We start from the raw sequence: 22,141 nt of genomic DNA, 5'->3' as shown, positions 1-22,141 counted from the left end.
TCTCCCCAAACTCAGCTGATCTCGAGTTGGGGCAAAGGGGTCAGAATGTTAGCATCAGGCAGTGCCCTGGCCAGGCTTTCTGGTTAACTAGTTATTTGAGAAGGCTGTGCTTTTTCATTCTTATAACTTAAATAACTCCATAAAAATAGTAGGCTGAAACCTGCAGCACTCCTAAAAGAAATGCTATGATGAAAAATACTCAGAGACATGAGCAGAAAGCGGTGGGAGAACAGAAAAAGGAAGTGATGCCGTTATGTCTAGTGTGCCGACATCTACGCCGGCCGGCTCTTCTTGGAAGCGTGACATCTGGAAAGAGAAGTCCCCTGCACACAGCTCTATCCCTCTGCCTACCCTTCCTGCTTGCCACCAGCACCCCTTCCTTCCCCTACTGGGAGAGGAACAGTGGGAGGGCGGGGTCCAGCTGAGGCTCAGCCTCTGCGTGGGGCCAGGGGAAGCTAAAACCAGCTGGGGAGGGCGGGCTGCGCCATTCTGCACATGCTGCTGCCACTGGGCTGCACGCTGGGGCATCCTGGGTCCCAGGCATGGAGACAGCCTCTGCTGTCTCCCTGTGAATCACTCATGGGTCACTCAGACTCGAGTAGGGGTAACGCTGGACAACTTGGGGAAAAGGAACTAAAGAGGGTGCCTGCTGCGACAGGCTGAAGGCTCGATGCTCCCCGCACCTGTGAAAATGGGAGTGAGTCCATCTGGGAAGGAGGGCTCAAATCCGTGACCACACCGTATAGGGAGTAAAGGGCCTCGAGCCTCCTTTCCATTTAGAACCTAATTTGTTCATAAGTGATGAGATTCTGCTCAACAAAACTATTGATCCATGAGATACATGAAGCTGTGAATGCTGAAAAGGGAGATCTCCACGCTTTTTTTTATTTTTAAGAGACAAGATTATGCTGTACTGCTCAGGCTAGAGTGCAGTGGTGTGATCATAGCTCATTGCAGCCTCAGACTCCTGGGCTCAAGGGATCCTCCTGCCTCAGCCTCTTGAGTAGGTGGAACCACAGGTGCACACCACCACACCCAGCTAATTTGTAATTTCTACAGACAGGATCTCACTGTGTTGCCCAGGCTGGTCTTGAACTCCTGTGCTCAAGTGACCTTCCTGCCTTGGCCTCCCAAAGTGCTGGGATTACAGGCATGAGCCACTGGCCCAGCCATTTCTAAAGCTTTTTATACTGTCTATTTGAACCCTAATTTTAAAAAGAAGAAAAAGAAAGGGAAAGCAAGAAAAAAAAAAAAAAAACCCCGTGGCCATCTACAGCATCCCCGGAGCCACCAAGGCCCCTCACCCTGTGTCTGCTGTGTTTACAGGCCCTCTCTCACTCTTCTAAGGCTGGAGGCCTGGGGGTTTATAGGTAGAGAAAGGGAGAAAGTTCAGTCATGAATAGATTAAACATCCATTCTAGGGGATGCAAGGTTTAAGTAATAGGTAATATTTCCCGAGTGATTACCAAGTCCAGGACACTAGTTAATCATCCACTGTTTATAAGCATAGATGAGCTGAGATTTCAATGGAAGTAATCACTCCCCAAATCCTTCAATAGTTTCTCATGGCACTTAACATCCAGCTCCTTTATCACAGCCTCAAAAGCCCACGTGATCTCATTCCTGCCGTCGCTTTGACCTCATTGCCCATGACCTTTTGCTTTGCTTATACACTTGGCCATACCAGTATTCTGGGCTTTTCAAAAGAGCTTCCTCATAGCCCTTGAGAATGCTGTTCCCTCTGCCTGGACCGTTTTCTCAAAAGTATATTTTTTTTTTGTATTTTTTGTAGAGACAGGGACTCCCTGTGTTGCCCAGGCTGGTCTCAAACTCTTGGGCTCAAGCAATACACCCGTCTGAGCCTCACAAAGTGCTGGGATTACAGGCGTGAGCCACTGTGCCCAGACGTGTGGACCTTTTGTCCCCCAACCCCCTGCTCCAAAAAAATTGTCCGGGCGCACTGGTTCATGCCTGTAATTCCCAGCACATGTAATTACAGCACATGCCTGAATCCCAGGCTGAGGCAGGTGAATCACTTGAGTCCAAGGGTTATGAGACGAGCCTGGGCAACATGGGAAAACCCATCTCAAAAACAAAAACAAAAAAAAACATTAGCTGGGCATGATGGCACGTGCCAGTAGTACTAGCTACCTGGGTGGCTGAGGTGGGAGGATCACCTGAACCTAGAAAGGCTGAGGCTGCAGTGAGCTGTGATTGCACCACTGTACTCTAGCCTGGGTGACAGAGCAAGATCCTGCCTCAAATATATATATCTGGCTGCGCACAATGGCTTATGTTTGTAATTCCAGCGCTTTGGGAGGCTGAGGTGGGTGGATCACCTGAGGTCGGGAGTTCGAGACCAGCCTGACCAACATAGTGAAACCTTGTCTCTACTAAAAATACAAAAATTAGCTGGATGTGGTGGCAGACACCTGTAATCCCAGCTACTTGGGAGGCTAAAGCAGGAGAATCACTTGAACCCGGGAGGTGAACATTGCAGTGAGCCAAGATCGCACCACTGCACTCCAGCCCCAGCAACAGAGGGAGACTCCATCTCAAAAAAAAGTTTTTATATATATATATATAATATATGTTATATATTATATGCAATATATATGCTATATATATGCTATCTATATACATATGTGTGTGCATATAATTTCAGGAATCCCTTTTAAGCCCAAGAAAGAACACCTGCCCTTAACAGAAGGACACGAAAGAGACTTGGATCTATTTAAGCATCAGTTGAAGACCCTTCTCCCCTATTGGCTGCTTCTTGGATAATTCAGCCTCACCTCAGTGATGCTTCCAAAGGAAACAGGATCTGTGAAGAGGGCAACAGGCTAAGTAGAAACACCACAGGGTGTGTTCCTGGTCTGGCGATCTGCTTACTGGTCCAAAACTGTCATACATCTTCACCTCTGGACCTGTGCTCACTGTGGTAGATATCATGACCACCATTAATCCCCCTTCCTTCCCCAAACATACCAGCCACATCACCCTTCAAGAGCAGACCTGCTTTAACAATAGAATGTGGCAGCAGTGATACCGCTCCAGCTCTGGGCTAGCCTGTGGGAGGCCCAGCAGCTTCCACTTCCCTTGACAGTCACCATAGTCTGACTACTTGAGACCGCCATGCTGTGAGGAAGCCCCGACTGGCCACATGGAGAGAGAGGGGCCAGGTGGAGGAGCACCGAGGCACCAGACATATGACCGAGTCTTCACAGACCTTCCAGTCAACCGCAAGCCAAATGCAGCTGAGTGGGCGACTCAAGTTGATGTCACATAGAGCAGAAGAACCGCTGAGCCAAGCCCTGCCAGGGTTCCTGACCTACAGAATAATGGAAACTAATACATCTTTGTTGTTTTAAGCCAGCAAGATTTGGAATGGGTTGTTATAAAGCAATAAATAGCTAATCCACAATGTCCTCCCCTCCTGCTTTCTGAATCCCACCCATCCCTCAATCAGATCCAGTAACACCTCCTCCTGGAAGCTTCTCTCATGTCACCTCATTCCTCACCTCATCAGCCTCTGTACTCTGCTGTGTAAATACCTACACTGAGGGCTCAGCTCAGGGCTCTCTCCTGAGAATCCCTCCCTGACTTCCACTGTGGGTGCTTCTCGGAACACCCAAGGTGTCTCATGCACACCCCATTCCTGTGACCATCTGTCTGCTTGTTTCCCCATCAGACTGTCTTTTATCCACATACTCCCCCACACAGCCATTACCTACCACATAATAGGGGCTCAATAAGACCTTATGAACTAAAGGGATCAACCGCTATGATCTCATTCACTCTGCAGACCTGAGTCTCTTTCCCACTGTGATTGCAAATGCTTTAGACTAAGGATTATACCTACTTATCTCCAGGTCCCCCAAGAGCCTTGCATATGGTAGGCACTCAATAAACATTCTGTTGACTTTTAACTGATTGACATGTCACTTTCATGGTGACCTTAGCTCCAGATTCTCCCAGGTCCCTCTGATACTCAGGTTCCAGGTCTCCTAGACCTGGATGCTAGACAAGGGCAGAGGAGGCTCTGCTTGTTTATTTCTGGCTCTTTTCCAATCAATGAACTTCTCAAAACTCCATGCAGTCTACACTCACCACAATGAGTTCAGTCCAAAGGGATCATGTTTTGTAAGCCACATTCTCTTTTAAAAGGATTCACCCCCAACTCCTACTGCAACAGACAAATGTGAAAATGTTAACACAGCTTCCCACGCCACCAGAGTTCCAAATCAACTGGAAATATCTGATTCAATCTGTTATCGTAAGACACAGACCAGACAGCGTTGTCACCACAAGGGACAATCATTCTATGAACACATACATGGTCTTGTGACCTCTACTCAACATTCCAGAGATAGAGGAGCTGTGTGGCCCTGGAGTGGGGGAAGGGCTGGGTTATAAATAGTGAGGTGCAGCCGGCTGGACACTGGGGTGGGGGCCAGATTCCTAGTCCTCCTGGACCTAGGTGACTCCTCATCTGCAAGATAAGCACAGTGCTCTGGGGACATCCAGGGCATTTTCCTACCTACCTCGGACCCTCTCCACCCTCCTGAGCTGCCAGGACCTGGCCCTGGCTCTCCCTGGCCAAGCCAGAGCTTGCCTGCTTCCCATGTTCTAGCCTACCCTGCCTTGGGTTTTATGTCACATCTGGGACTTGATCATAAAATCCCAAGGCTCACAGAGGCCGTAAAATCTCAGTTCCTTGTGCAAGGGCCTGTGTCACCCGGAGCAGAACCAGGTCAGGGAGGTAAAAGTCCCAAAGGCAAGGAAGGAAGAAAAGAGAACAGGGACGGGGAGGTCAGGAAATAGGCTCCTTCTAGCACAAAGCAGGCCCCTCAACAAGTCCCCGTGGACCAAGTAAGTCTGCACTCAGCTCTGGGAGACACACAGTCATCATGGCCAGACTGGAAGGAAATAATTCTTAGATGTAGCCTGGCCTGGTTCCCATCCTGGCTTCCCCACTGAACAGCCACATGACTTCGAGCACATTTTCACTGTTGGAAAACAGCCTTTCTGTGAGGCCGTGATGGAATTCAGTCCCCCTGAAGGGACTAAGCCGGAGCCGTACCTCAAAAACGCGAGCTCCCTCTTCCTTCCTTTCACACCCGGACTCCAACTAGAGAGGTCTGGCTCATGTCTGAGGCTGTCTCAGAGTATAAACCCAGGTACAAGAGAAGTTCTGTCCTTCAAGGAGGCTGCGTTTAGCACCCCCAGGTAGCAAAAAATCTTATTGCATATATTATTCATTCATTCATTCATTCATTCAACACACATTTGTTGAGTGCCTAAGGTGTAGCTAGCATTGCTCTCAGCACTACTGCTGAGCTTCCTGGATCCAGGCACTATGGAGCTTTAGATAGTTCCTGCCCCTAAACTGCTCTCATCCACGGTCGTGTCTGGAAACAAATACGACAGCATCCTATCTGCCATCAGCTAAGCCCTGAAGATGATAATGACACAGATAAAAAGTGATGCTTGAAGAGAGGTACCTAGGAGACTCCCTAGGTAGAAGAGAGGACAACATCCACTGCCCCAAGCTGTTATGCCAAAAATCTGACCCCAACTCTGAGCTCACCAACCTGATTCTATAGATAATGTTTTGCCATCCGTCTGTGGGAAGAACCATTTTCCTTTTTTATTTTCAATGTGTTGTGAATTGATATTTTTGTAAAATACATAGATCATGTGCTTAAACACTGCAATGTTGTTAGTTTGTTTATTTATTTGAGATGGTACCTCACTCTGTTGCCCAGGCTGGAGTGCAGTGATGCAATCTCGGCTCACCTTAACCTCTGCCTCCCAGGTTCAAGCAATTCTCCCACCTCAGCTCCCTACTAGCTGGGACTACAGGCGCATGCCACCACACCCAGCTAATTTTTGCATTTTTAGTAGAGATGGGTTTTCACCATTTTGGCCAGGTTGATCTCAAATGCCCGAACTCAGGTGATCCACCCTCCTTTGCCTCCCAGAGTGCTGGGATTACAGGCCTGAGCCACTGCGACCGGCCTGTCAAATTATTTTAGAAGTTCCTAAATACTAACATTGAGAATATCTATTTATCTCATTGCTACCCAGCACCAAATAATTCAGGCACCAATCTAGGAACCACATTTGGGTAGGACTGGTGGCATTTAGTTCATTCCGTGAACTGTCCAAAATCTAGCATAATACTGTCACATTTTTACCTGATGAAGTTTCAACAAAATCAAAAATGAACAAAAAATTATTTAAAAACTGTTGTTGCGTGCTGCGAAGAAATACAAGAAATAGAATTGTAAGATTCAACTTACTTGCTGATGGCTGAAATCTGACCAGATCTTGCAAATCAGTAGAAATCTGGAAGACGTGGCTGTAGAATTGCTGGACTGAATTCTTCAGGCCAGAAATGTCTCTGGAATGCGACCTGAGTGTTCCGTTCATCTGCCTGACGCAGTTCCACAGGCTGCTGACATGCTTGTTGAGCACCTCCTTGATCCTCTGAAGATTTCCTGAGATAGAGTCCAGCTTGCTGCAAGTTTTCTCCACGTGAGACACCCTGCCCTCCACCATGGAGACCTCCCTCTGGACCCCCTGCATGCTTTCCTCACAAGTGTCCAGTTCCGAGAGGAGCTGGCTCTGCAACCTCTGCCACCTCTCCTCCAGCTGACTGCAGCAATGAGTCATGGGATGCTGGGGGGACGGCAGGGTGTCCACTGTCCTTTCTTGCTCACCCCCCTTAGTGAACCCACCCACGCCAGCATTTTCACCTGCTCTACAATTGCTCATTTCCTTCTGAAGATGAGCCACATTATTTTCTGTGTGGTTTAATTGAGAATAAAGAAAACTAAAATCCTGTTGAAGTTTCTGGATGGTTCGTTCGGTCTCTCGAAACTTCCTGTGCATGGTGTCGTTGAGAGATTTCAAAAGGTGCAGGTTGTCGCGCACTGCGCGATCTTCCCTGTTTGGCAAGGCACCTTCCATCCCATGAGGCTTTCCCTGGACGTTCTGCAGGCAAATGTCTTCAACAAATTGAACTTTGTCCTTCAGGTGGTTTAATTCCATCATGACCCGCTCATCTCCTGGCCCTGACACTCCTGGCAGGGCTGCTGCCCCTGGGGGCCTGAGCTCTGCACCAGTGTTGTTGGCCATGTGTAGGAGAACACCCCCCAGACGGTCTTCCAGAGACTGTATTTTCTGATCAACAAGCTGCTTCAAATCACCCACCTCTCCATTAATGGTCCCCCGAAGGGTTTCCTCAATGTAAAAGCAATGTTCTTCAGCGTTCTTCTCCGTCACGTTGATCCTTGCATCAAGTTCGTTCCATTTTGCATCAAAATCCACATCTGGCTCTGGAACTATAAGGCGGTCAAACTCATTGTCCAGTCTTCCATTCAGCATTCTGGTGGCTTCAGCAACTCTCTCAATCTTCTGGTCCAACGTCTTGATCTGTTGACCAATGTCACCATTCTTTTCACCGTCACAGCAGTTTGCCTGGGCTGAAGGCTTCTGTAGCCGGGCTCGGAGGTCATTTATTTCTTTTCTCAGGCTTGTTTCCTTCTCCCCTATGAGCTCTATCACTCCCAGGTAGCTGCTCCCATAGTCGTCACACTGCTGTTGGAGGCCAGTGAGCTTGTACTCACACGAGTTTTTCAGGTCAGCCAGCTTTCTGTCCATGCCCTCCATGAGCTCCTCTCTCAGGGCGTCGATCTTACTGTCCACATAGGCTTGGTAGAGCTCGTTGGTTGTCATGGTCACCGTCGGGCCCTGGGCTGCTTCCTGGAGCTGTCTGAGCTGCCCTTCGTAGCCCTTCACTTTTCCATCCAGCTCTTCCAGCTTGTCACTTTTGTTCTTCAGAGTATCTTTGACTTCAGCCAATTCAGACTTGATGTCCTTCACGCCAGATTCCTTAGTGTTGAAGACGCCAGGACTCCGGGTCGTTTCTGTGTCTCCACTAATGGTGGGGTCAGGCTTGGGGTGCTGGCTGCTGAGCCCTGGTGCCCGTGTTTTACTGGCATCATCCTGAGTGGCATGTTTGAGATTTTCACTCACTCCAGCAAGGGAAGACTGGAGGTCAAGAACCGTCCTTGTGAGTCGGAGAACCTTCTCCTCTAGCACCTGTATCTTCTTTTCCTGAAGTTCCTGGGGCCCCTCTTTTGGATCTAACGCCTGGCTTGGTTGTGCTGTACCAGTTGGGGACAAAGTCTTCTTGGGCTCTGAGACTTGGCTGGGTTCATTATCTGTTACAAAGATAAAGTTGGACATGAATGAACACTTTCTACCTTTAGCCAGATTCTGCCAAGACAATAAACAGGGTACCTACAAAATACACGTATACCTTCACTTATAGGTCACTACACAATTGTAGGTAATTACTGTGGTACAGTAGAAAAGAGGGCTTTGGAGTCAAATAGACCTCTACTTGCATTCTGGCTCTGCTATTTACTGTTTGTCCTTGAGCAAGTTAACTAACTTCTGTGAACTATAATCCTCTCATCTATAAAGAAGGGGTACAATCCCTCCTAGAGCTGTTAAGATAATATGTACATGGCACCAATTAGATAACCAATGGTCTCTTTCACCCTGAGGAGAAATATTCATTATCTGCTTTATCATATGAACACTTCATTCCCATATTAGTGAACTGCAGCCACACCCCAAGAGTTGACTATATACAGTAAAACCACAAGAAGTCACTTTAGCAAGATCCACCCATTCATTAGCTGCTGCATGGTGATATCATATGATATCATATCATCTGATGCTACCCTCACCCTCAAAGCAGTGCCTGAATGTTTTCTCTTTTAATTTTATTAACATCTCTGTGCTCGAAGAGTCTCATAGACATTGTTTAGCCCTGCTTGCAGTTTGGGAGACAAAAAACAATAGAGATAAAGCAACTATTCCATCAGTGTCTCCTAACAACAGCACCATCTGACCATATATAGTAAGATTCACTAAGTCAAAGAATACAAATATTGAAAGTTGGTCAGGGAGGTGGTGTGTGCCTGTAGTCTCAGTTACTAGGGAGGCAGGAGGATGGCATGAGCCCAGGAGTTCAAGGGCATCCTGGGCAATATAGCAAGACCCTGAATCTTTAAAAAAAAAAAAAAAAAAAAGAAGAAGAAAGAAGAAAAAAAGAAGAATGCAAACACTGAATTTTGGGTAATCTTATTTTGAGAAAACACCAAGGAAACAATCCAAAAGAAAGAAAAAATTATTAATTTTTAAAAATGATAAGGGGGCGAATGATAGTGATGAGTCATAAAACAAAGATAAATTGATAGACATAGAGATAAATAAAAAGGGGACTATCGAAACCTGCAGCAATAGGACAATAAGAAACAAACTATGCCCTGAGTACAGTAGGATACAAGAAATACTGCGCCCGCGCATGACGGCTCATGCCTGTAGTCCCAGCATTTTGGGAGGCTGAGGCGGGTGGACTGCTTGAGGATAGGAGTTCAGGACCAGCCTGGCCAACATGTGAAACCCCATCTCTACTAAAAATACAAAAATCAGCCAGGTGTAGTGGCGGGTGCCTGTAATCCCAGCTACTAGAGAGCTTGAGGCAGAAAAATCGCTTGAACCCAGGAGGTGGAGGTTGCAGTGAGCCGAGATAGCACCGCTGTACTCCCGCCTGCGCAACAGAGAGAGATCCTGTCTCAAAAAAAAAAAAGAAAGAAAGAAAGAAAGAAAAGAAATACTGGCCGGGCACGGTGGCTCAAGCCTGTAATCCCAGCACTTTGGGAGGCCGAGACGGGCGGAACACGAGGTCAGGAGATCAAGACCATCCTGGCTAACTCCTTGAAACCCCGTCTCTACTAAAAATACAAAAAACTAGCCGGGCAAGGTGGCGGGCACCTGTAGTCCCAGCTACTCGGGAGGCCAAGGCAGGAGAATGGCGGGAACCCGGGAGGTGGTGCTTGCAGTGAGCTGAGATCCAACCACTGCACTCCAGCCTGGGCGACAGAGCAAGACTCCATCTCAAAAAAAAAAAAAAAAAAGAAAGAAATACTGAAAGAGGTTAACACTGACAAACCTGGCAACTATAGTGAGACATATCATATAAAGCAGAAAAAGTCAAACACAACATAGGTTGCAATTAAATAAAATGCATTAACACATTATACTGGAAAACATTGGAAATTCATTTAGAATGCTATAGATATTTGAATTCAATGATCATTGTTTTTTCCTCCTCTGAACTTTTGCACAAGCTCATAATAGTAGCTATTATTTATTAAAATCATTAGTAGTAAAACCAAATCTGAATTCAGATATCCAAACTCCCAAGAATCTTTCTTTTTGCAGAGAACTAAAAAGAACACCTTGTTTTCCTTACTGAAATATTTATTCTCTCTTAAGACACTAAAGAAAGAAACAAGTTATTGAATCATATGCAAGTGGAAATGCTATTCTAAGCAAAGGAAACAAAACAAAGGGCAGCGAAGGGGGAAAGATTGAGGATGTAAGGAAATGCTTTGCTCATATGCCACTGGTGACTGTGCAAATTGCATTTTTTTCAAAGGATAATTTGGCAATATATATCAAAATACTCAGAATCTTTTGACCCTACAATTACACTTCAAGAAATTTATTCTAGTAAATAGTCAGAAATGAGTACAAAAATTTCATAGGAAAAGATGCATATTCATACATTATATATAATAGTGAAAAATTACAAACAACCTAAGTGACCAACAGTAGTGGATGGTGTTCAATAACTCACATTCTCTCAAGCCATTAAGTGGTATTGTAGAGTATTTCATGACATGGAAGATTGTCCATTACAGGTTTTTCAGTAAAAAATAAGTTCCAGGTCAAGTGCAGTGGTTCATGCCTGTAACCCCAGCATTTTGGGATACTGAGGTGGGAGGATCACTTGAATCCAGGAGTTCAAGGTTGTGAGCTATAATCATGCCACTATACTCGGCCTGGGTTACAGAGCAAGACCCTGTCTCTAAAAAAGAAAAAGTTGCAAAAATAGTATGTTTTTTATAATGACAGTGAATTCAGGATATGTTCGTCCATTCTGTGTTAAAATAAAGGAATATCTGAGACTGGGTAATTTGTGAAGAAAAGAGGTTTATTTGGCTCACAGTTTTGCAGCCTGTACAAAAAGCATCTGCTTTGGGTCAGGACCTCAGGAAGCTTTTACTCATGATGGAAGACGAAGAGGGGGCCAATGTGTCACATGGTAAGACAGGGAGCAAGAGGGAAGGGAGAAGGTGCCAGGCTCTTCCAACCAACCAGCTCTCATGTGTACTAACAGAGCAAGAACTCACTCATTACTGCAAGGAGGGCATCAAGCCATTCATAAAGGATCAACCTCCATGACGCAAACACCTCCCATGATGCCCCACCTCCCACAGTGAAGATCACATTGCAACATGAGATTTGGAGGGGACAAACTTTCAAACATATATATCAGAGGATAAGCATTTATTTTTACTCCTTCCTAAAATCCCACTAAAAGGACAAAAAAAGGAGGGGGGAGACAAGAAAAAAAACCTATTCAAGTCACACACAAAAAACTGGGAGTCAGAAGTGTTTTGGTCTTTTTTTTAACAGCAATATTGGAAGCTAGAGAAAAACTGAGCACTATTTTGAAAATTCTGAAGGAAACTGATTTCTGACCTAGATTTCTGAAGCTAGAATAAAAAATAGTTTTCATACTATAAAGTGGTAAAAAGTTTGCTTCCCATGTAATTGTCTCATGAAGCTACTAAAGGACATGCTCAAGCAAAGAAAGGGGATAAACCAAGAAAGAGGGAGTAGGCGACACAGGAAACAGGGAATTCAATAGGATAGGGGTAAGTTAAGATCCTCGGGTGATTACAGGAAAAGAGAATGTCCCCTCCAGGTAGGGCAAGTGAGAAGGCTCAAAGGAGATTTCTTCAAGAAGATGAAACTGCTGTGTCTGAACATATGGAGGGGACATTTAGAGAACCAGAGAAGAGCTGGGTTGAAATAGCAATAAAAAGAAAACCAAGCAAAGGAAAAACATAAGACAATGATTAACTGTAAGGATTCAAACAGCTGTGTAGGAAAGAAAACCTATTCACGGTACACCACATGGCTCAGCTGTAAACATTATCTACATAGTTATTACAATGTAAACATTGAATACTGAATAAAGAAAGAATATGGTCTAACTGTATGGAAGGGATGGGGGTATAGGACCCATGTGTTGAGGAGTGGATGAAAGGGAGTTAAATTCTCACCTTCCATAATGAGAAATCAATAGATGTGGAGGTAAATTCCAAAAGATTCATCTGAAGAGTTTAAAGTACTACCTCTGAGAAAGGAAAATGAGGGAAAAGGGTTTGGGGGTGATCATTGTTTTTCCTATTCATCCTTATAAAGCTGTTCAGCTTATTAAACTACAATATGCTTAAACTTCTGTCAAACAAAAACTAAAATGAAACAAAACAAAAACAAACAATTACAATCCACCAGCCCCCATAACATGTTCCCTCATCCCAGTACCTGTCATGAATTATTGTAATTACTGTCTAATGTCTGCCTTTTTTAATCACTTATTCCAAGTACCCAGTATAAAGCTTGACAGATATAGAAGTTCAATAAATATTTGTGAGATGAATGAATTTTTAACAAAATGAATGTACAGACATAGGAAAGAGAGTAAGGTTCTATAACAAAACGTCAACAGTAGTTCTCATTTAGTCATGAGATTATGTATCCTTAAATATTTTTCCTATATTTTATAAACATTCTTTAATTGACATACATTACTTTTGTAGTTAAAAAAGCATTTTAAAATCTATTTTTACAGACAACGTTGGGAAGCACTACAAGTTTCAAAATTGAGAACACCTCATGGCAAAATATCATTTAAGCATCTAATTTCATAAGAAAACTATGCTGCATTTATTGTGACTGAACTTAAAAAGATGAAGTGATGGCCAGGCATGGTGGCTCACACCTGTAATCCCAGCACTTTGGGAGGCCGAGATGGGCAGATCACCTGAGGTCAGGAGTTTGAAACCAACCTGGCCAACATGGCGAAACCCCGTCTCTACCAAAAGTACAAAAATTAGCCGGGTGTGGTGGCAGGCGCCTGTAATCCCAGCTACTTAGAGGCTGAGGCAGGAGAATTGCTTGAACCAGGTAGGCAGAGGTTGCAGTGAGCCGAGATTGTGCCACTGCCCTCCAGCCTGGGTGACACAGCGAGACTCCATCTCAAAAAATAAAAATAAAAAATAAAAAACAATTTTAACCCCCTTAAATTCAGATGTATGGACTCAAGTAAAAACAAACAGTACATCATTATATCTGAATCTCTTTACACTGTGCCTCCAGGTGACACAAGTCTGAACCCACTGGCATTTCCTACCCTGATTTTTAAGGCACTGGCTTTCACAACAAGCTGGCCCTAGCAAAGCAATTTACTTGCAAGGAAGTTTGTCTTACAATTGCTACTGCTTCTACGAATAAATTTGTCACGTGTGGCTACTGCAGGCATCTACGTGTGTTATTTGTAGGCCATTCAATGTTCACCACTGTAAAGCACAAATCCCGTTGTTTGAAGGAGCACCGGAAATATTCAAGATGGCCATACGTAACATCACAAATAAGAAGTTACCTGTGGCTTTCTTCAAGCTGTTTCGAGGCCGAGCGGGCGTGGGTTGGAGGGTCTTCACGGGCTCTTTGGGACCTTCTTGGCAATCTCCCCCTCTAAAGCCAGGACAGCACCTCCATTCCAACTGCGTCACTGTCTTATACCTAGTGACATACCTAGGTCTGAAGTTCACTCGATACCTGTGGACACAAGGGATGGCATCTCTCTTTATTGGCTGCCATTACAAGCATCTTCCAGAGCTAGACCCAAATAAAGAGGATTCAGGGCACACAGGACCCTGCCTGCTCTCCAGGTTGGCCCAGAGGGGATGTTAGTCTCCTCAGTTCAGATCTGGCTGTGGGGGGTTCAGCCTAACTCAGATCAGCCTCAGGAAGGCAGGGGCTCTCCGATCCTCCACCTGCCCTGAGCACCCCTGTTTCCCAGCAAGGGGAACACACAGCTTAGAAAATCTCCACCAAGACTCCCATTTGAGAAGGACAATTTTCAGCCCCCAAACTGAGCTTTTGTATCACCAGTCATCTGTTCTACAATTCACAGTTTGTGGGGACTTGTTTCAGGTGTCACTAGTGATTGTTTTGTTTTGTGTTTTAAAGAAATATTCCTGGCCGGGCACGGTGGCTCATGCCTGTACTCCCAGCACTTTGGGAGGCCGAGGCGGGCAGATCACTTGAGGCCAGGAGTTCGAGACCAGCCTGGCCAACATGGTAAAACCCTGTCTCTACAAAAAATACAAAAATTAGCCAGGCGTGGTGGCGTGTGCCTGTAGTCCCAGCTATGGCTGAGGCACGAGAATTGTTTGAATCCAGAAGGCGGAGGTTGTGGTGAACCAAGATCATTCCACTGCACTGCAGCCTGGGCGACAGAGCAAGACTGTCTCAAAAAAAAAGAAAAAGAAACATCCCTGGCGCCCTGCTCTCCATCATGTCTGTGTGTTTACTGCTGCACTTCCCCGATACTAGCAAAGGTGGCCACCAGCTTTTGGAGATGGCAGCTCACACTATTTGTGTTTGCTTTTGTACAAAGATGCCCTGGTTCATACTGTCAGTGACAGAAATCAGGAAGCAGAATTGGAAGCTCTCAAAAAGCCCTATTGACAGTGCACATTCCCTCATGCCCTGAGATATCACACAGAGAGCTTTGCAGTGAGCTGGAAAGTCCTCCAGACTCAGGGCTGGGCCTGGGCCCACAACAGACTTCGACAGCCCCGCAGCCCTGGGCTCACCAGGGATGGAACCAGTTCAGCCCCCACAGCGGCCCCTGTTCACAGCACAGGCAAAAACCACAGCCACACAGGATGGGGCCTCCCTTCTTCAGCCCAATTGCAATTTCCTGCCTTGGAAATCATCTCTTGAAACTCTTCAGTTCCTCTTCATTTCTTACACCAGCACCAGCAGCTGGCCTTCTTCTTGAGCCAATTCCCAGAAAGCAACAGGCTGAGTGTCACTTTTTCAGGGTTGCTGAGAGCTGCCCATGGGGGAGGCGGGACAACAGCAGCAGGGGGTTACCCAGCAAATCTATTCCCTCCCAAGCACCAGCCCTATGGCAGGTGGACTTCAAAGTTACCTCCCTAAGGAAAGCACACATCATGTGCTGGACCTTTGACACATGATGGACCTTTGACATCCTCCCTGAGGGCCACACCCTGACAATTACACCCTGGGTCTAGGATCCACCCCGCTGGGACTGGCCAGGCACCCTGCAGAATCCCAAGAGGGCCCTGCTGACAGCCAGGACCCGCCAAGCCCATTAGACTTCCTAGCACACCTTCCACTGTCCCTGTTTCCTTTGGTTTTTCTTGCGTTTTTTGTTTTGTAGAGATAGATATCACGTGGTCGCCCAGGCTGGAGTGCAGTGGTACGATCATGGTTCACTGCAACCTCAAACTCCTGGGCTCAAGCAATCCTCCCACCTTGGCCTCCCAAAATGCTGAGATTACAGCCACCATGCCTGGGTAATTTTATTTATTTATTTATTTAATTTATTTATTTGAGATGGAGTTTCATTCTTGTTGCCCAGGCTGGAGTGCAATGGTGCGACCTCGGCTCACTGCAACCTCTGACTCCCGGGTTCAAGTGATTCTCCCAACTCAGCCTCCCAAGTAGTGGGGATTACAGGCACCTGCCACCATGCCCGGCTATTTTTTGTATTTTTAGTAGAGACAGGGTTTCACCATGTTGGCTGGACTGGTCTTGAACTCCTGACCTGAGGTGATCCACCCACCTTGGCCCCCCAAAGTGCTGGGATTACAGGTGTGAGCCACCGTGCCCGGCCAATTTTTTATTTTATTAAGAGTTAGGGTCTCATTATGCTGCCCAGGCTGGTCACGAGCCCATGGCCTTAAGTGATCCCCCAACCTCAGCCTCCAAGTGCTGGGATTACAAGCATGAGCCACCATGCCTGGCCTGTTTGCCTTGGTCTTTCGGGCAGTGGTTCTTAGCTTGAGCCATCAGAATCACTCCAGAAACTGTGAAAAAAATACCCATGCCTGGGTCTCACCCTCAGAGGTTCCGATTTAAGGGGTCTGGGGTGGCGGCCAGGCATGCAGATATTAGAAAGCTCCAGACAGCCTTTTCCAAGGAAAACTGAAGAGGAAGCCTGATAGTAAAATGGAAAAACAAGGGCTGCTCAGGGGGTTGGGGGGATGAGGAGGGGACAAGACCTTCCTTCCGGGCTCTTCCTTCTCTCATTCTTGTCCACCTCCAGCAAGGCCCTACTATACATTTTCCCCTTTTCACAAGTGAGAAAACAGAGGCTCATGGGGTTAAGTGACTTGTCCAAGTTCAAACAGCCTGGAAGGGGCAGGGCCGCTGAACTCAAGTGTCCTCCCTGCACCCCACACGAACAGCCCTTCTCTCGGGTGATGCCTTACGTTTGAGGAAGCAGTCCCACCTGGAGATGTTCCAGAAGGCCCTGAGGGCTGGGTAAGAAGGTAGGCAACCCCCACTTCGGCCAACCCATTCCTGAGCATCCCACCCGTGGCCAGGGACACGGCAGCCCTCGGTCTCCACCACCACCTAGCAAGAGTCTTCTGTGTGGTCCTCGAAAATGTAAAAAGGGAAGAAAGCATCATTGCACTGGATTGTTTTGCGTTCTCCAGTAGAGCATAATGCCGGAAGAATGTGTAATCTCAGAAAAACGTGGTTCCTCTGAGCATTCAGACTGAATGTGAAATGTGTTTGCTCTCGGGTTTTGTTCATCTGCCAGGAGATGACAGCCCAGGCCTGCATGAAACGCCCTCGGAGGAGGCCGAGCCAGGCCGGGCAAAGCACACTCCTGTGCCCACTGAAGAGGAACAGGCCCCTCTCCAGCCCAGCAGGGGGCTGTGACCTCCGTCACGCCCCAGAGCGGAAGAAAGGCCTTGCTGTGCCAACACACTTTGTTCTTTTCTTTCAAGGCAATTTTATTTTGGGGCCAGCTCCCCAGCTCCTAATGCAGGAAAGTTCCCTGGAGCCCCTGCCCCTCCCACTCTACACATGTTCCCCACTCCTGCTCTGCGTCTAATCTGCCTGCTGTTGAGTTTCTGGCCAAGGGAGTTCAGGTGGAGGCGCTCCTGACAAGTTTTCAAGTCTAGCGTGGGGAAGAGGCCTTCCTGGCTGGCACCAACAGCTGGAACCCGTCAGCAGCCACCTCCCGCGGTGGGAAAGCTCCCTAGGGATGTCGCATGGTGATGACGAGGCTGGATCTCAGAGGTGGCCTTGGGCGCGCTAGTCAGCCCTCAGGCTCAGTTGGGAGGGAGCTCAGGGGGAGGGGGAGATGAAAGGGTTGGCCAATCCCAAATCCCTACTGGGATTTTCCCAGCAGAAAGGGGTTCCCACTAAGGCAGTAGCCAGCTAGAAGGTTCCCTAGAGGATGGGGAGCAACCAAGGAGTCTGGTTCACCCTCTTCATCACCTTAGGCACTGCAGGAAAATAGCCAGTGAGCTTAGAAAATGCCAAGGAATTTTCAGGAAAATTGTGCCTTAATTGGTGGAGGGTGCTCGTACCTTTCTAAAAGGCCTCAAGTAGTTGTCAAGTGCAGCCAGAGTGGAGAAGCCCCAGATCCAGGTTCCATTTCCTCCCTCCAGGGAATCGGCCACCCTCGTATTAGGCCTGGGAGCCAGAGGACCAGGCAGGGGACATGACAGACGCAGGCGGCCCAAGCATCCCCAGGGGCCCCTGGGCTGCGAGCACACGGGAGATGCTCACTGGATCCAGAGTCAGTCAGCTAACTGCGGCGTGGGGGTGGCCGAGCCGAGGCACCCGCAGCCAGAGGAACAGTTAAGGCGGCGGGGCTGGGCGGCGCTGGAGGGGCGGACTGCAGAGCGGAGCAGGAGCTGCAGCCCTGGCTCCCTTCCCAGCCTCGGCTGTGACTGTGATAATTCCCCAGCCCTCTGGAGAGCCCCGTCCACAGCTGCCTCGGGCATGGGCGGGGGCGGTCCTTGGGGCTGTAACCCTGGGCCTGTTGCCCTGCCGCCTCACCCCTGTGAACTCTCCCCCATTCCAGCCAAGTCTCCTTTCCCCCGCCTCTTCCTCTAAAACCCTTTTTGGAGGTGAAACAAGGGTTTCCCATTTTTATGGGTTCAGCCACTGTGTCAAGACACTGGACTGGCCCAGGAGATTCTAATGAGAAGGAAGGTATCAAAAGAAAAAAGCCTGGAAAAGTTGTGTCAGTGTCCAGGGGCCATACGACTGGAAGTGTCCCTGTTAAAATGTGATAAAATGACAGTACCTCCACTTGACGTCACCCCCACAAAGACTCCTTCTACTGACTCAAGTTGAGACCTCCTTCCTAACACACCCTCAGTTCACACTTGTGTTTGCTCACTCTGTTTGTCTTCCCTGCCAGACTGTAAGCGCCATGAGGATAGAATTCTTGTTGGTTTTGTTCACTATAACATCCCATTTAAAAAAATTAATATACCAGGCTGGGCACAGTGGCTCATGCCTGTATTCCTAGCACTCTGGGAGGCCAAGGAGTGAGGATCACTGAGCTCAGGAGTTCAAGACCAGCCTGGGCAACACAGCAAAACCTCATCTCTACTAAAAATCTTTAAAAGTTAGCTATGCATGGTGATGCACACCTCTTATCCTAGCTACTTGGGAGGCTGAGGCAGGAGGATCATGTGAGCCCTTGAAGTTGAGACTGCAGTGAGCCATGATCACACCCATTGCACTCCAGCCTGGGCGACAGAGACCCTACCTCAAAAAATAAATCTGTCAAATTAATACACTTAATTTTCTTTTTTGGGGGGTGGGGGATAGACGGAGTCTCCCTCTGTCGCCCAGGCTGGAGTGTGGTGGTGCAGTCTCGACTCACTGCAACCTCTGCCTCCTGGGCTCAAGTGATTCTCCTGCCTCAGCCTCCTGAGTAGCTGGGATTACAGGCACCCACAACCACGCCAAGCTTTTTTTTTTTTTTTTTTTTGAGACGGAGTCTCGCTCTGTCACCCAGGCTGGAGTGCAGTGGCCGGATCTCAGCTCACTGCAAGCTCCGCCTCCCGGGTTCACGCCATTCTCCTGCCTCAGCCTCCCGAGTAGCTGGGACTACAGGCGCCTGCCACCTCGCCCGGCTAAGTTTTTGTATTTTTAGTAGAGACAGGGTTTCACTGTGTTACCCAGGATGGTCTCGATCTCCTGACCTCGTGATCCGCCCGTCTCGGCCTCCCAAAGTGCTGGGATTACAGGCTTGAGCCACCGCGCCCGGCCTTTTTTTTGTATTTTTAGTAGAGGTGGGGTTTCACCATGTTGGCCAGGCTGGTCTTGAACTCCTGACTACAGGTGATGTGCCTGCCTCAGCCTCCCAAAGTGCTGGGATTACAGGCATGAGCCACGGTGCCCAGCCAAACTTTTAAGAGCAGTTTTAGATTTACAGACAAATTGAGAAGAGGTACAACGATTTCTCATATACTTCCCTCCATCACGTACAGCCTCCCTATCAATGTCCCCCCCTCAGAGTGGTGCATTTGTTACAACTGATGAACCCAACCTCCAGTGACACACCATCGACACCGAGTCCATAGCTCACCTCAGGGTTCACTCATGGTGCTGTCCATTCTGTAGATCTGGACAAATATATAACAACATGGATCCACCATTAGAGTATTGTACAGGGCATTTCACTGCCCTAAAAATCCTCTGTGCCCCACCTATTCACCCCTCAGCTTTTTACTATCTCCATAGCTTTGCTATTTCCAGAATGTCATATAGTTGGAATCATACAGTATGTAGCCTTTTCTTCTTTGTTCTATAGGGTCTTGCTCTCTTGCCCAGGCTGGCGTGCAGTGGCGCAATCACAGCTTACCGCAGCCTTGACCTCCCAAGCTCAAGCAATCCTCCAGCCTCAGCCTTCTGAAGAGCTAGGACAAGAGGCACGCACCATCATGCCTGGCTAATTTTTTTTTTTTTTTTTTTTTTTTTTTTTTTTTTTTTTTTGAGATGGAGTCTCGCTCTGTCACCCAGGCTGGAGTGCAGTGGCCGGATCTCAGCTCACTGCCTCCCGGGTTTACGCCATTCTCCTGCCTCAGCCTCCCAAGTAGCTGGGACTACAGGCGCCTGCCAACTCGCCCGGCTAGTTTTTTGTATTTTTTAGTAGAGACGGGGTTTCACCGTGTTAGCCAGGATGGTCTCGATCTCCTGACCTCGTGATCCACCCGTCTCGGCCTCCCAAAGTGCTGGGATTACAGGCTTGAGCCACCGCGCCCGGCCGCCTGGCTAATTTTTGTTTCTAATTTTTTGTAAAGACAGGGTCTCACCCTGTTGCCCAGGCTGGTCTCGAACTCCTGAGATCCAGTAATCCTCCCACCTCAGTCTCCTAAAGTGTTGGGATTACAGGTGTGAGCCACTGCACCTGGCTATCTGTAGCCTTTTCTGATCAGCTTCTTTCACTTACTAACATGTATTTAAATTTCCTCCTTGTCTTTCCATGGCTTCATGATTCATTTCTTTTTAGTGCTGTATAACATTCCATCATCCTTTCTTAAAAACATCCCCGTTTTTAGGCCAGCCATGGTGGCTCACACCCGTAATCCCAGCACGTTGTGAAGCTGAGGCCAGCAGATCACTTGAGGTCAGGAGTTTGAGGCCAGCCTGGTCAACATGGTGAAACACCGTCTCTACTAAAAATACAAAATAAAATAAAATAAAATTAGCCATGTGTGGTTGTGTGCACCTGTAGTCCCAGCTACTCAGGAGGCTGCGGCATGAGAATCACTTGAAACTGGGAGGTGGAGGTTGCAGTGAGCCAAAGTGGTACCACAGCACCCCAGCCTGGGCAACAGAGTGAAACTGTGGCCAAAAAAAAAAAAAAAAAAAAAAAATCAAATCAATAATTAATTAATCAGACAATTAATGACCAGTCATCTTGTGCTAGCAGGTTTTAGGGAGTCCAGTGTCCATACTGTAAACCCCAGAGTCATCCTCAGGTCTAATCAAAGCAGGTGTGAATTCCCAAGTCTTTCCAGATCCAAGTCAAGCTCCAGGATCCTTAGGCTGTAATGATCTGGACGGGAATCACACCAGAGCTGACCTAGGGCTGTGCTGTCCAATAAGGCAGCCATTGGCTGTATGTGGCTCTTAACATTTAAACCAATTAAGATTGAACATTTCATTCCTCAATCACACTAGGCGTATTTCACGGACTTAACAGCACAAGTGGCAGTGGTCGTGCCTGCAGTGTTGGGCAGCATGAACATCTCCATCATCGCACAACATTCTACCCGACAGGGCTGCGCTGGGGATACATGAGACTGGTGAGTAATCAGCAGCAGGCACACCTCTGTTCACATCTCGATCCCTAACCCCCATGAACCTGTTTCTCTCTCCCCCCACATCCATTCCAGACCTACGACTGGAATCTTCCCTGAAAATACCCGCGTGTCCCGGAGGGAATCATCCCAGGGGACCATCTCTCCAGCTGCTCCACAAGGCAAGACTCCTTGCCGTCCTTGTGTTTATGGCACTGACCTGGGTTTTATTTTGACACAGGCTACTAAAACTGCACAGAACCAAAACCTGGTGCCCCCTGGGGACCCTCGCTTAACGGGATTTCTCCAGAGAGGGAAAGCCGACTTGCTACTAAATCCCTCTCGTTCTAGTCATTGACTGCCCCCAGAGGCCTGCAGCCAGCTCTTCTTGCTCCATTCGTGTCTTGGGGAACACAGTATTGACTGGAACAGAGCCAAGAGGATGGAGGAAGAAACCAGAAAGGAGGTGTTTCCGCAGGGATGGTAGGAGGTACCCTAGCCAGGCCAGGAGGAAGAACTGCCCACCCCAAAGAAGGAAAATGAGCATTTCCAGGAGACTCCAATTCTCATCAGAGGGCAGACTGGGTTGGGTTACCCGGAATCCGCTACTGCACTGTTTCCACAGAGCAGTAGTTCATTCCAGCCACCGTAATTCATTCTTTTCAAATTTTGGTAAAATACATATAACATGAAATTTAGCATCTTTTTTTTTTTTCTTGAGACAGAGTCTCACTCTGTCACCCAAGCTGTAGTGCGGTGGTGTGATCTCAGCTCACTGCAACCTGCACCTCCTGGGTTCAAGTGATTCTCCTGCCTCAGTCTCG

At 47.6% G+C, this 22,141-nt stretch overlaps 2 protein-coding genes across 7 annotated transcripts in view; one reads left to right on the top strand and one right to left on the bottom strand.

Moving 5' to 3' along the window:
- Positions 1-3,428, top strand: part of LPIN2 (lipin 2) — a 127,755-nt gene extending 124,327 nt beyond the window's left edge. For both annotated transcript variants that reach the window (XM_074022760.1, XM_065534070.2), the window contains exon 20: positions 2,666-3,428. In XM_074022760.1, the coding sequence (XP_073878861.1) occupies positions 2,666-2,678 (13 nt within the window). In that variant the 3' untranslated portion in view covers positions 2,679-3,428. The remainder of the gene's footprint in view (positions 1-2,665) is intronic.
- The window catches only part of EMILIN2 (elastin microfibril interfacer 2), a 62,639-nt gene that overhangs the window by 17,149 nt on the left and 23,349 nt on the right, over positions 1-22,141 (bottom strand). For 4 of the 5 annotated variants that reach the window (XR_010582916.2, XR_010582917.2, XM_005587088.5 and 1 more), the window contains exons 3-4: positions 13,601-13,776; positions 6,306-8,231 (exon numbers count right to left, since the gene is read on the bottom strand). Coding sequence is in view for 3 of the 5 variants with exons in the window: in XM_005587088.5 (XP_005587145.3) it covers positions 6,306-8,231; positions 13,601-13,776 (2,102 nt within the window). In the remaining 2 variants the exon portion in view is untranslated. Of the gene's footprint in view, positions 1-6,305; positions 8,232-13,600; positions 13,777-17,579; positions 17,948-22,141 lie in introns of those variants that run through there. The other variant, XM_074022759.1, reaches the window with a different exon arrangement.

This window comes from Macaca fascicularis, chromosome 18 (assembly GCF_037993035.2).
Source record: "Macaca fascicularis isolate 582-1 chromosome 18, T2T-MFA8v1.1".
In the NCBI taxonomy this organism is placed as follows: Eukaryota; Metazoa; Chordata; class Mammalia; order Primates; family Cercopithecidae; genus Macaca; species Macaca fascicularis.
The sequence above is the reverse complement of the archived record's forward strand: the minus strand, read 5'-3'. Positions and strand labels throughout refer to the sequence as shown.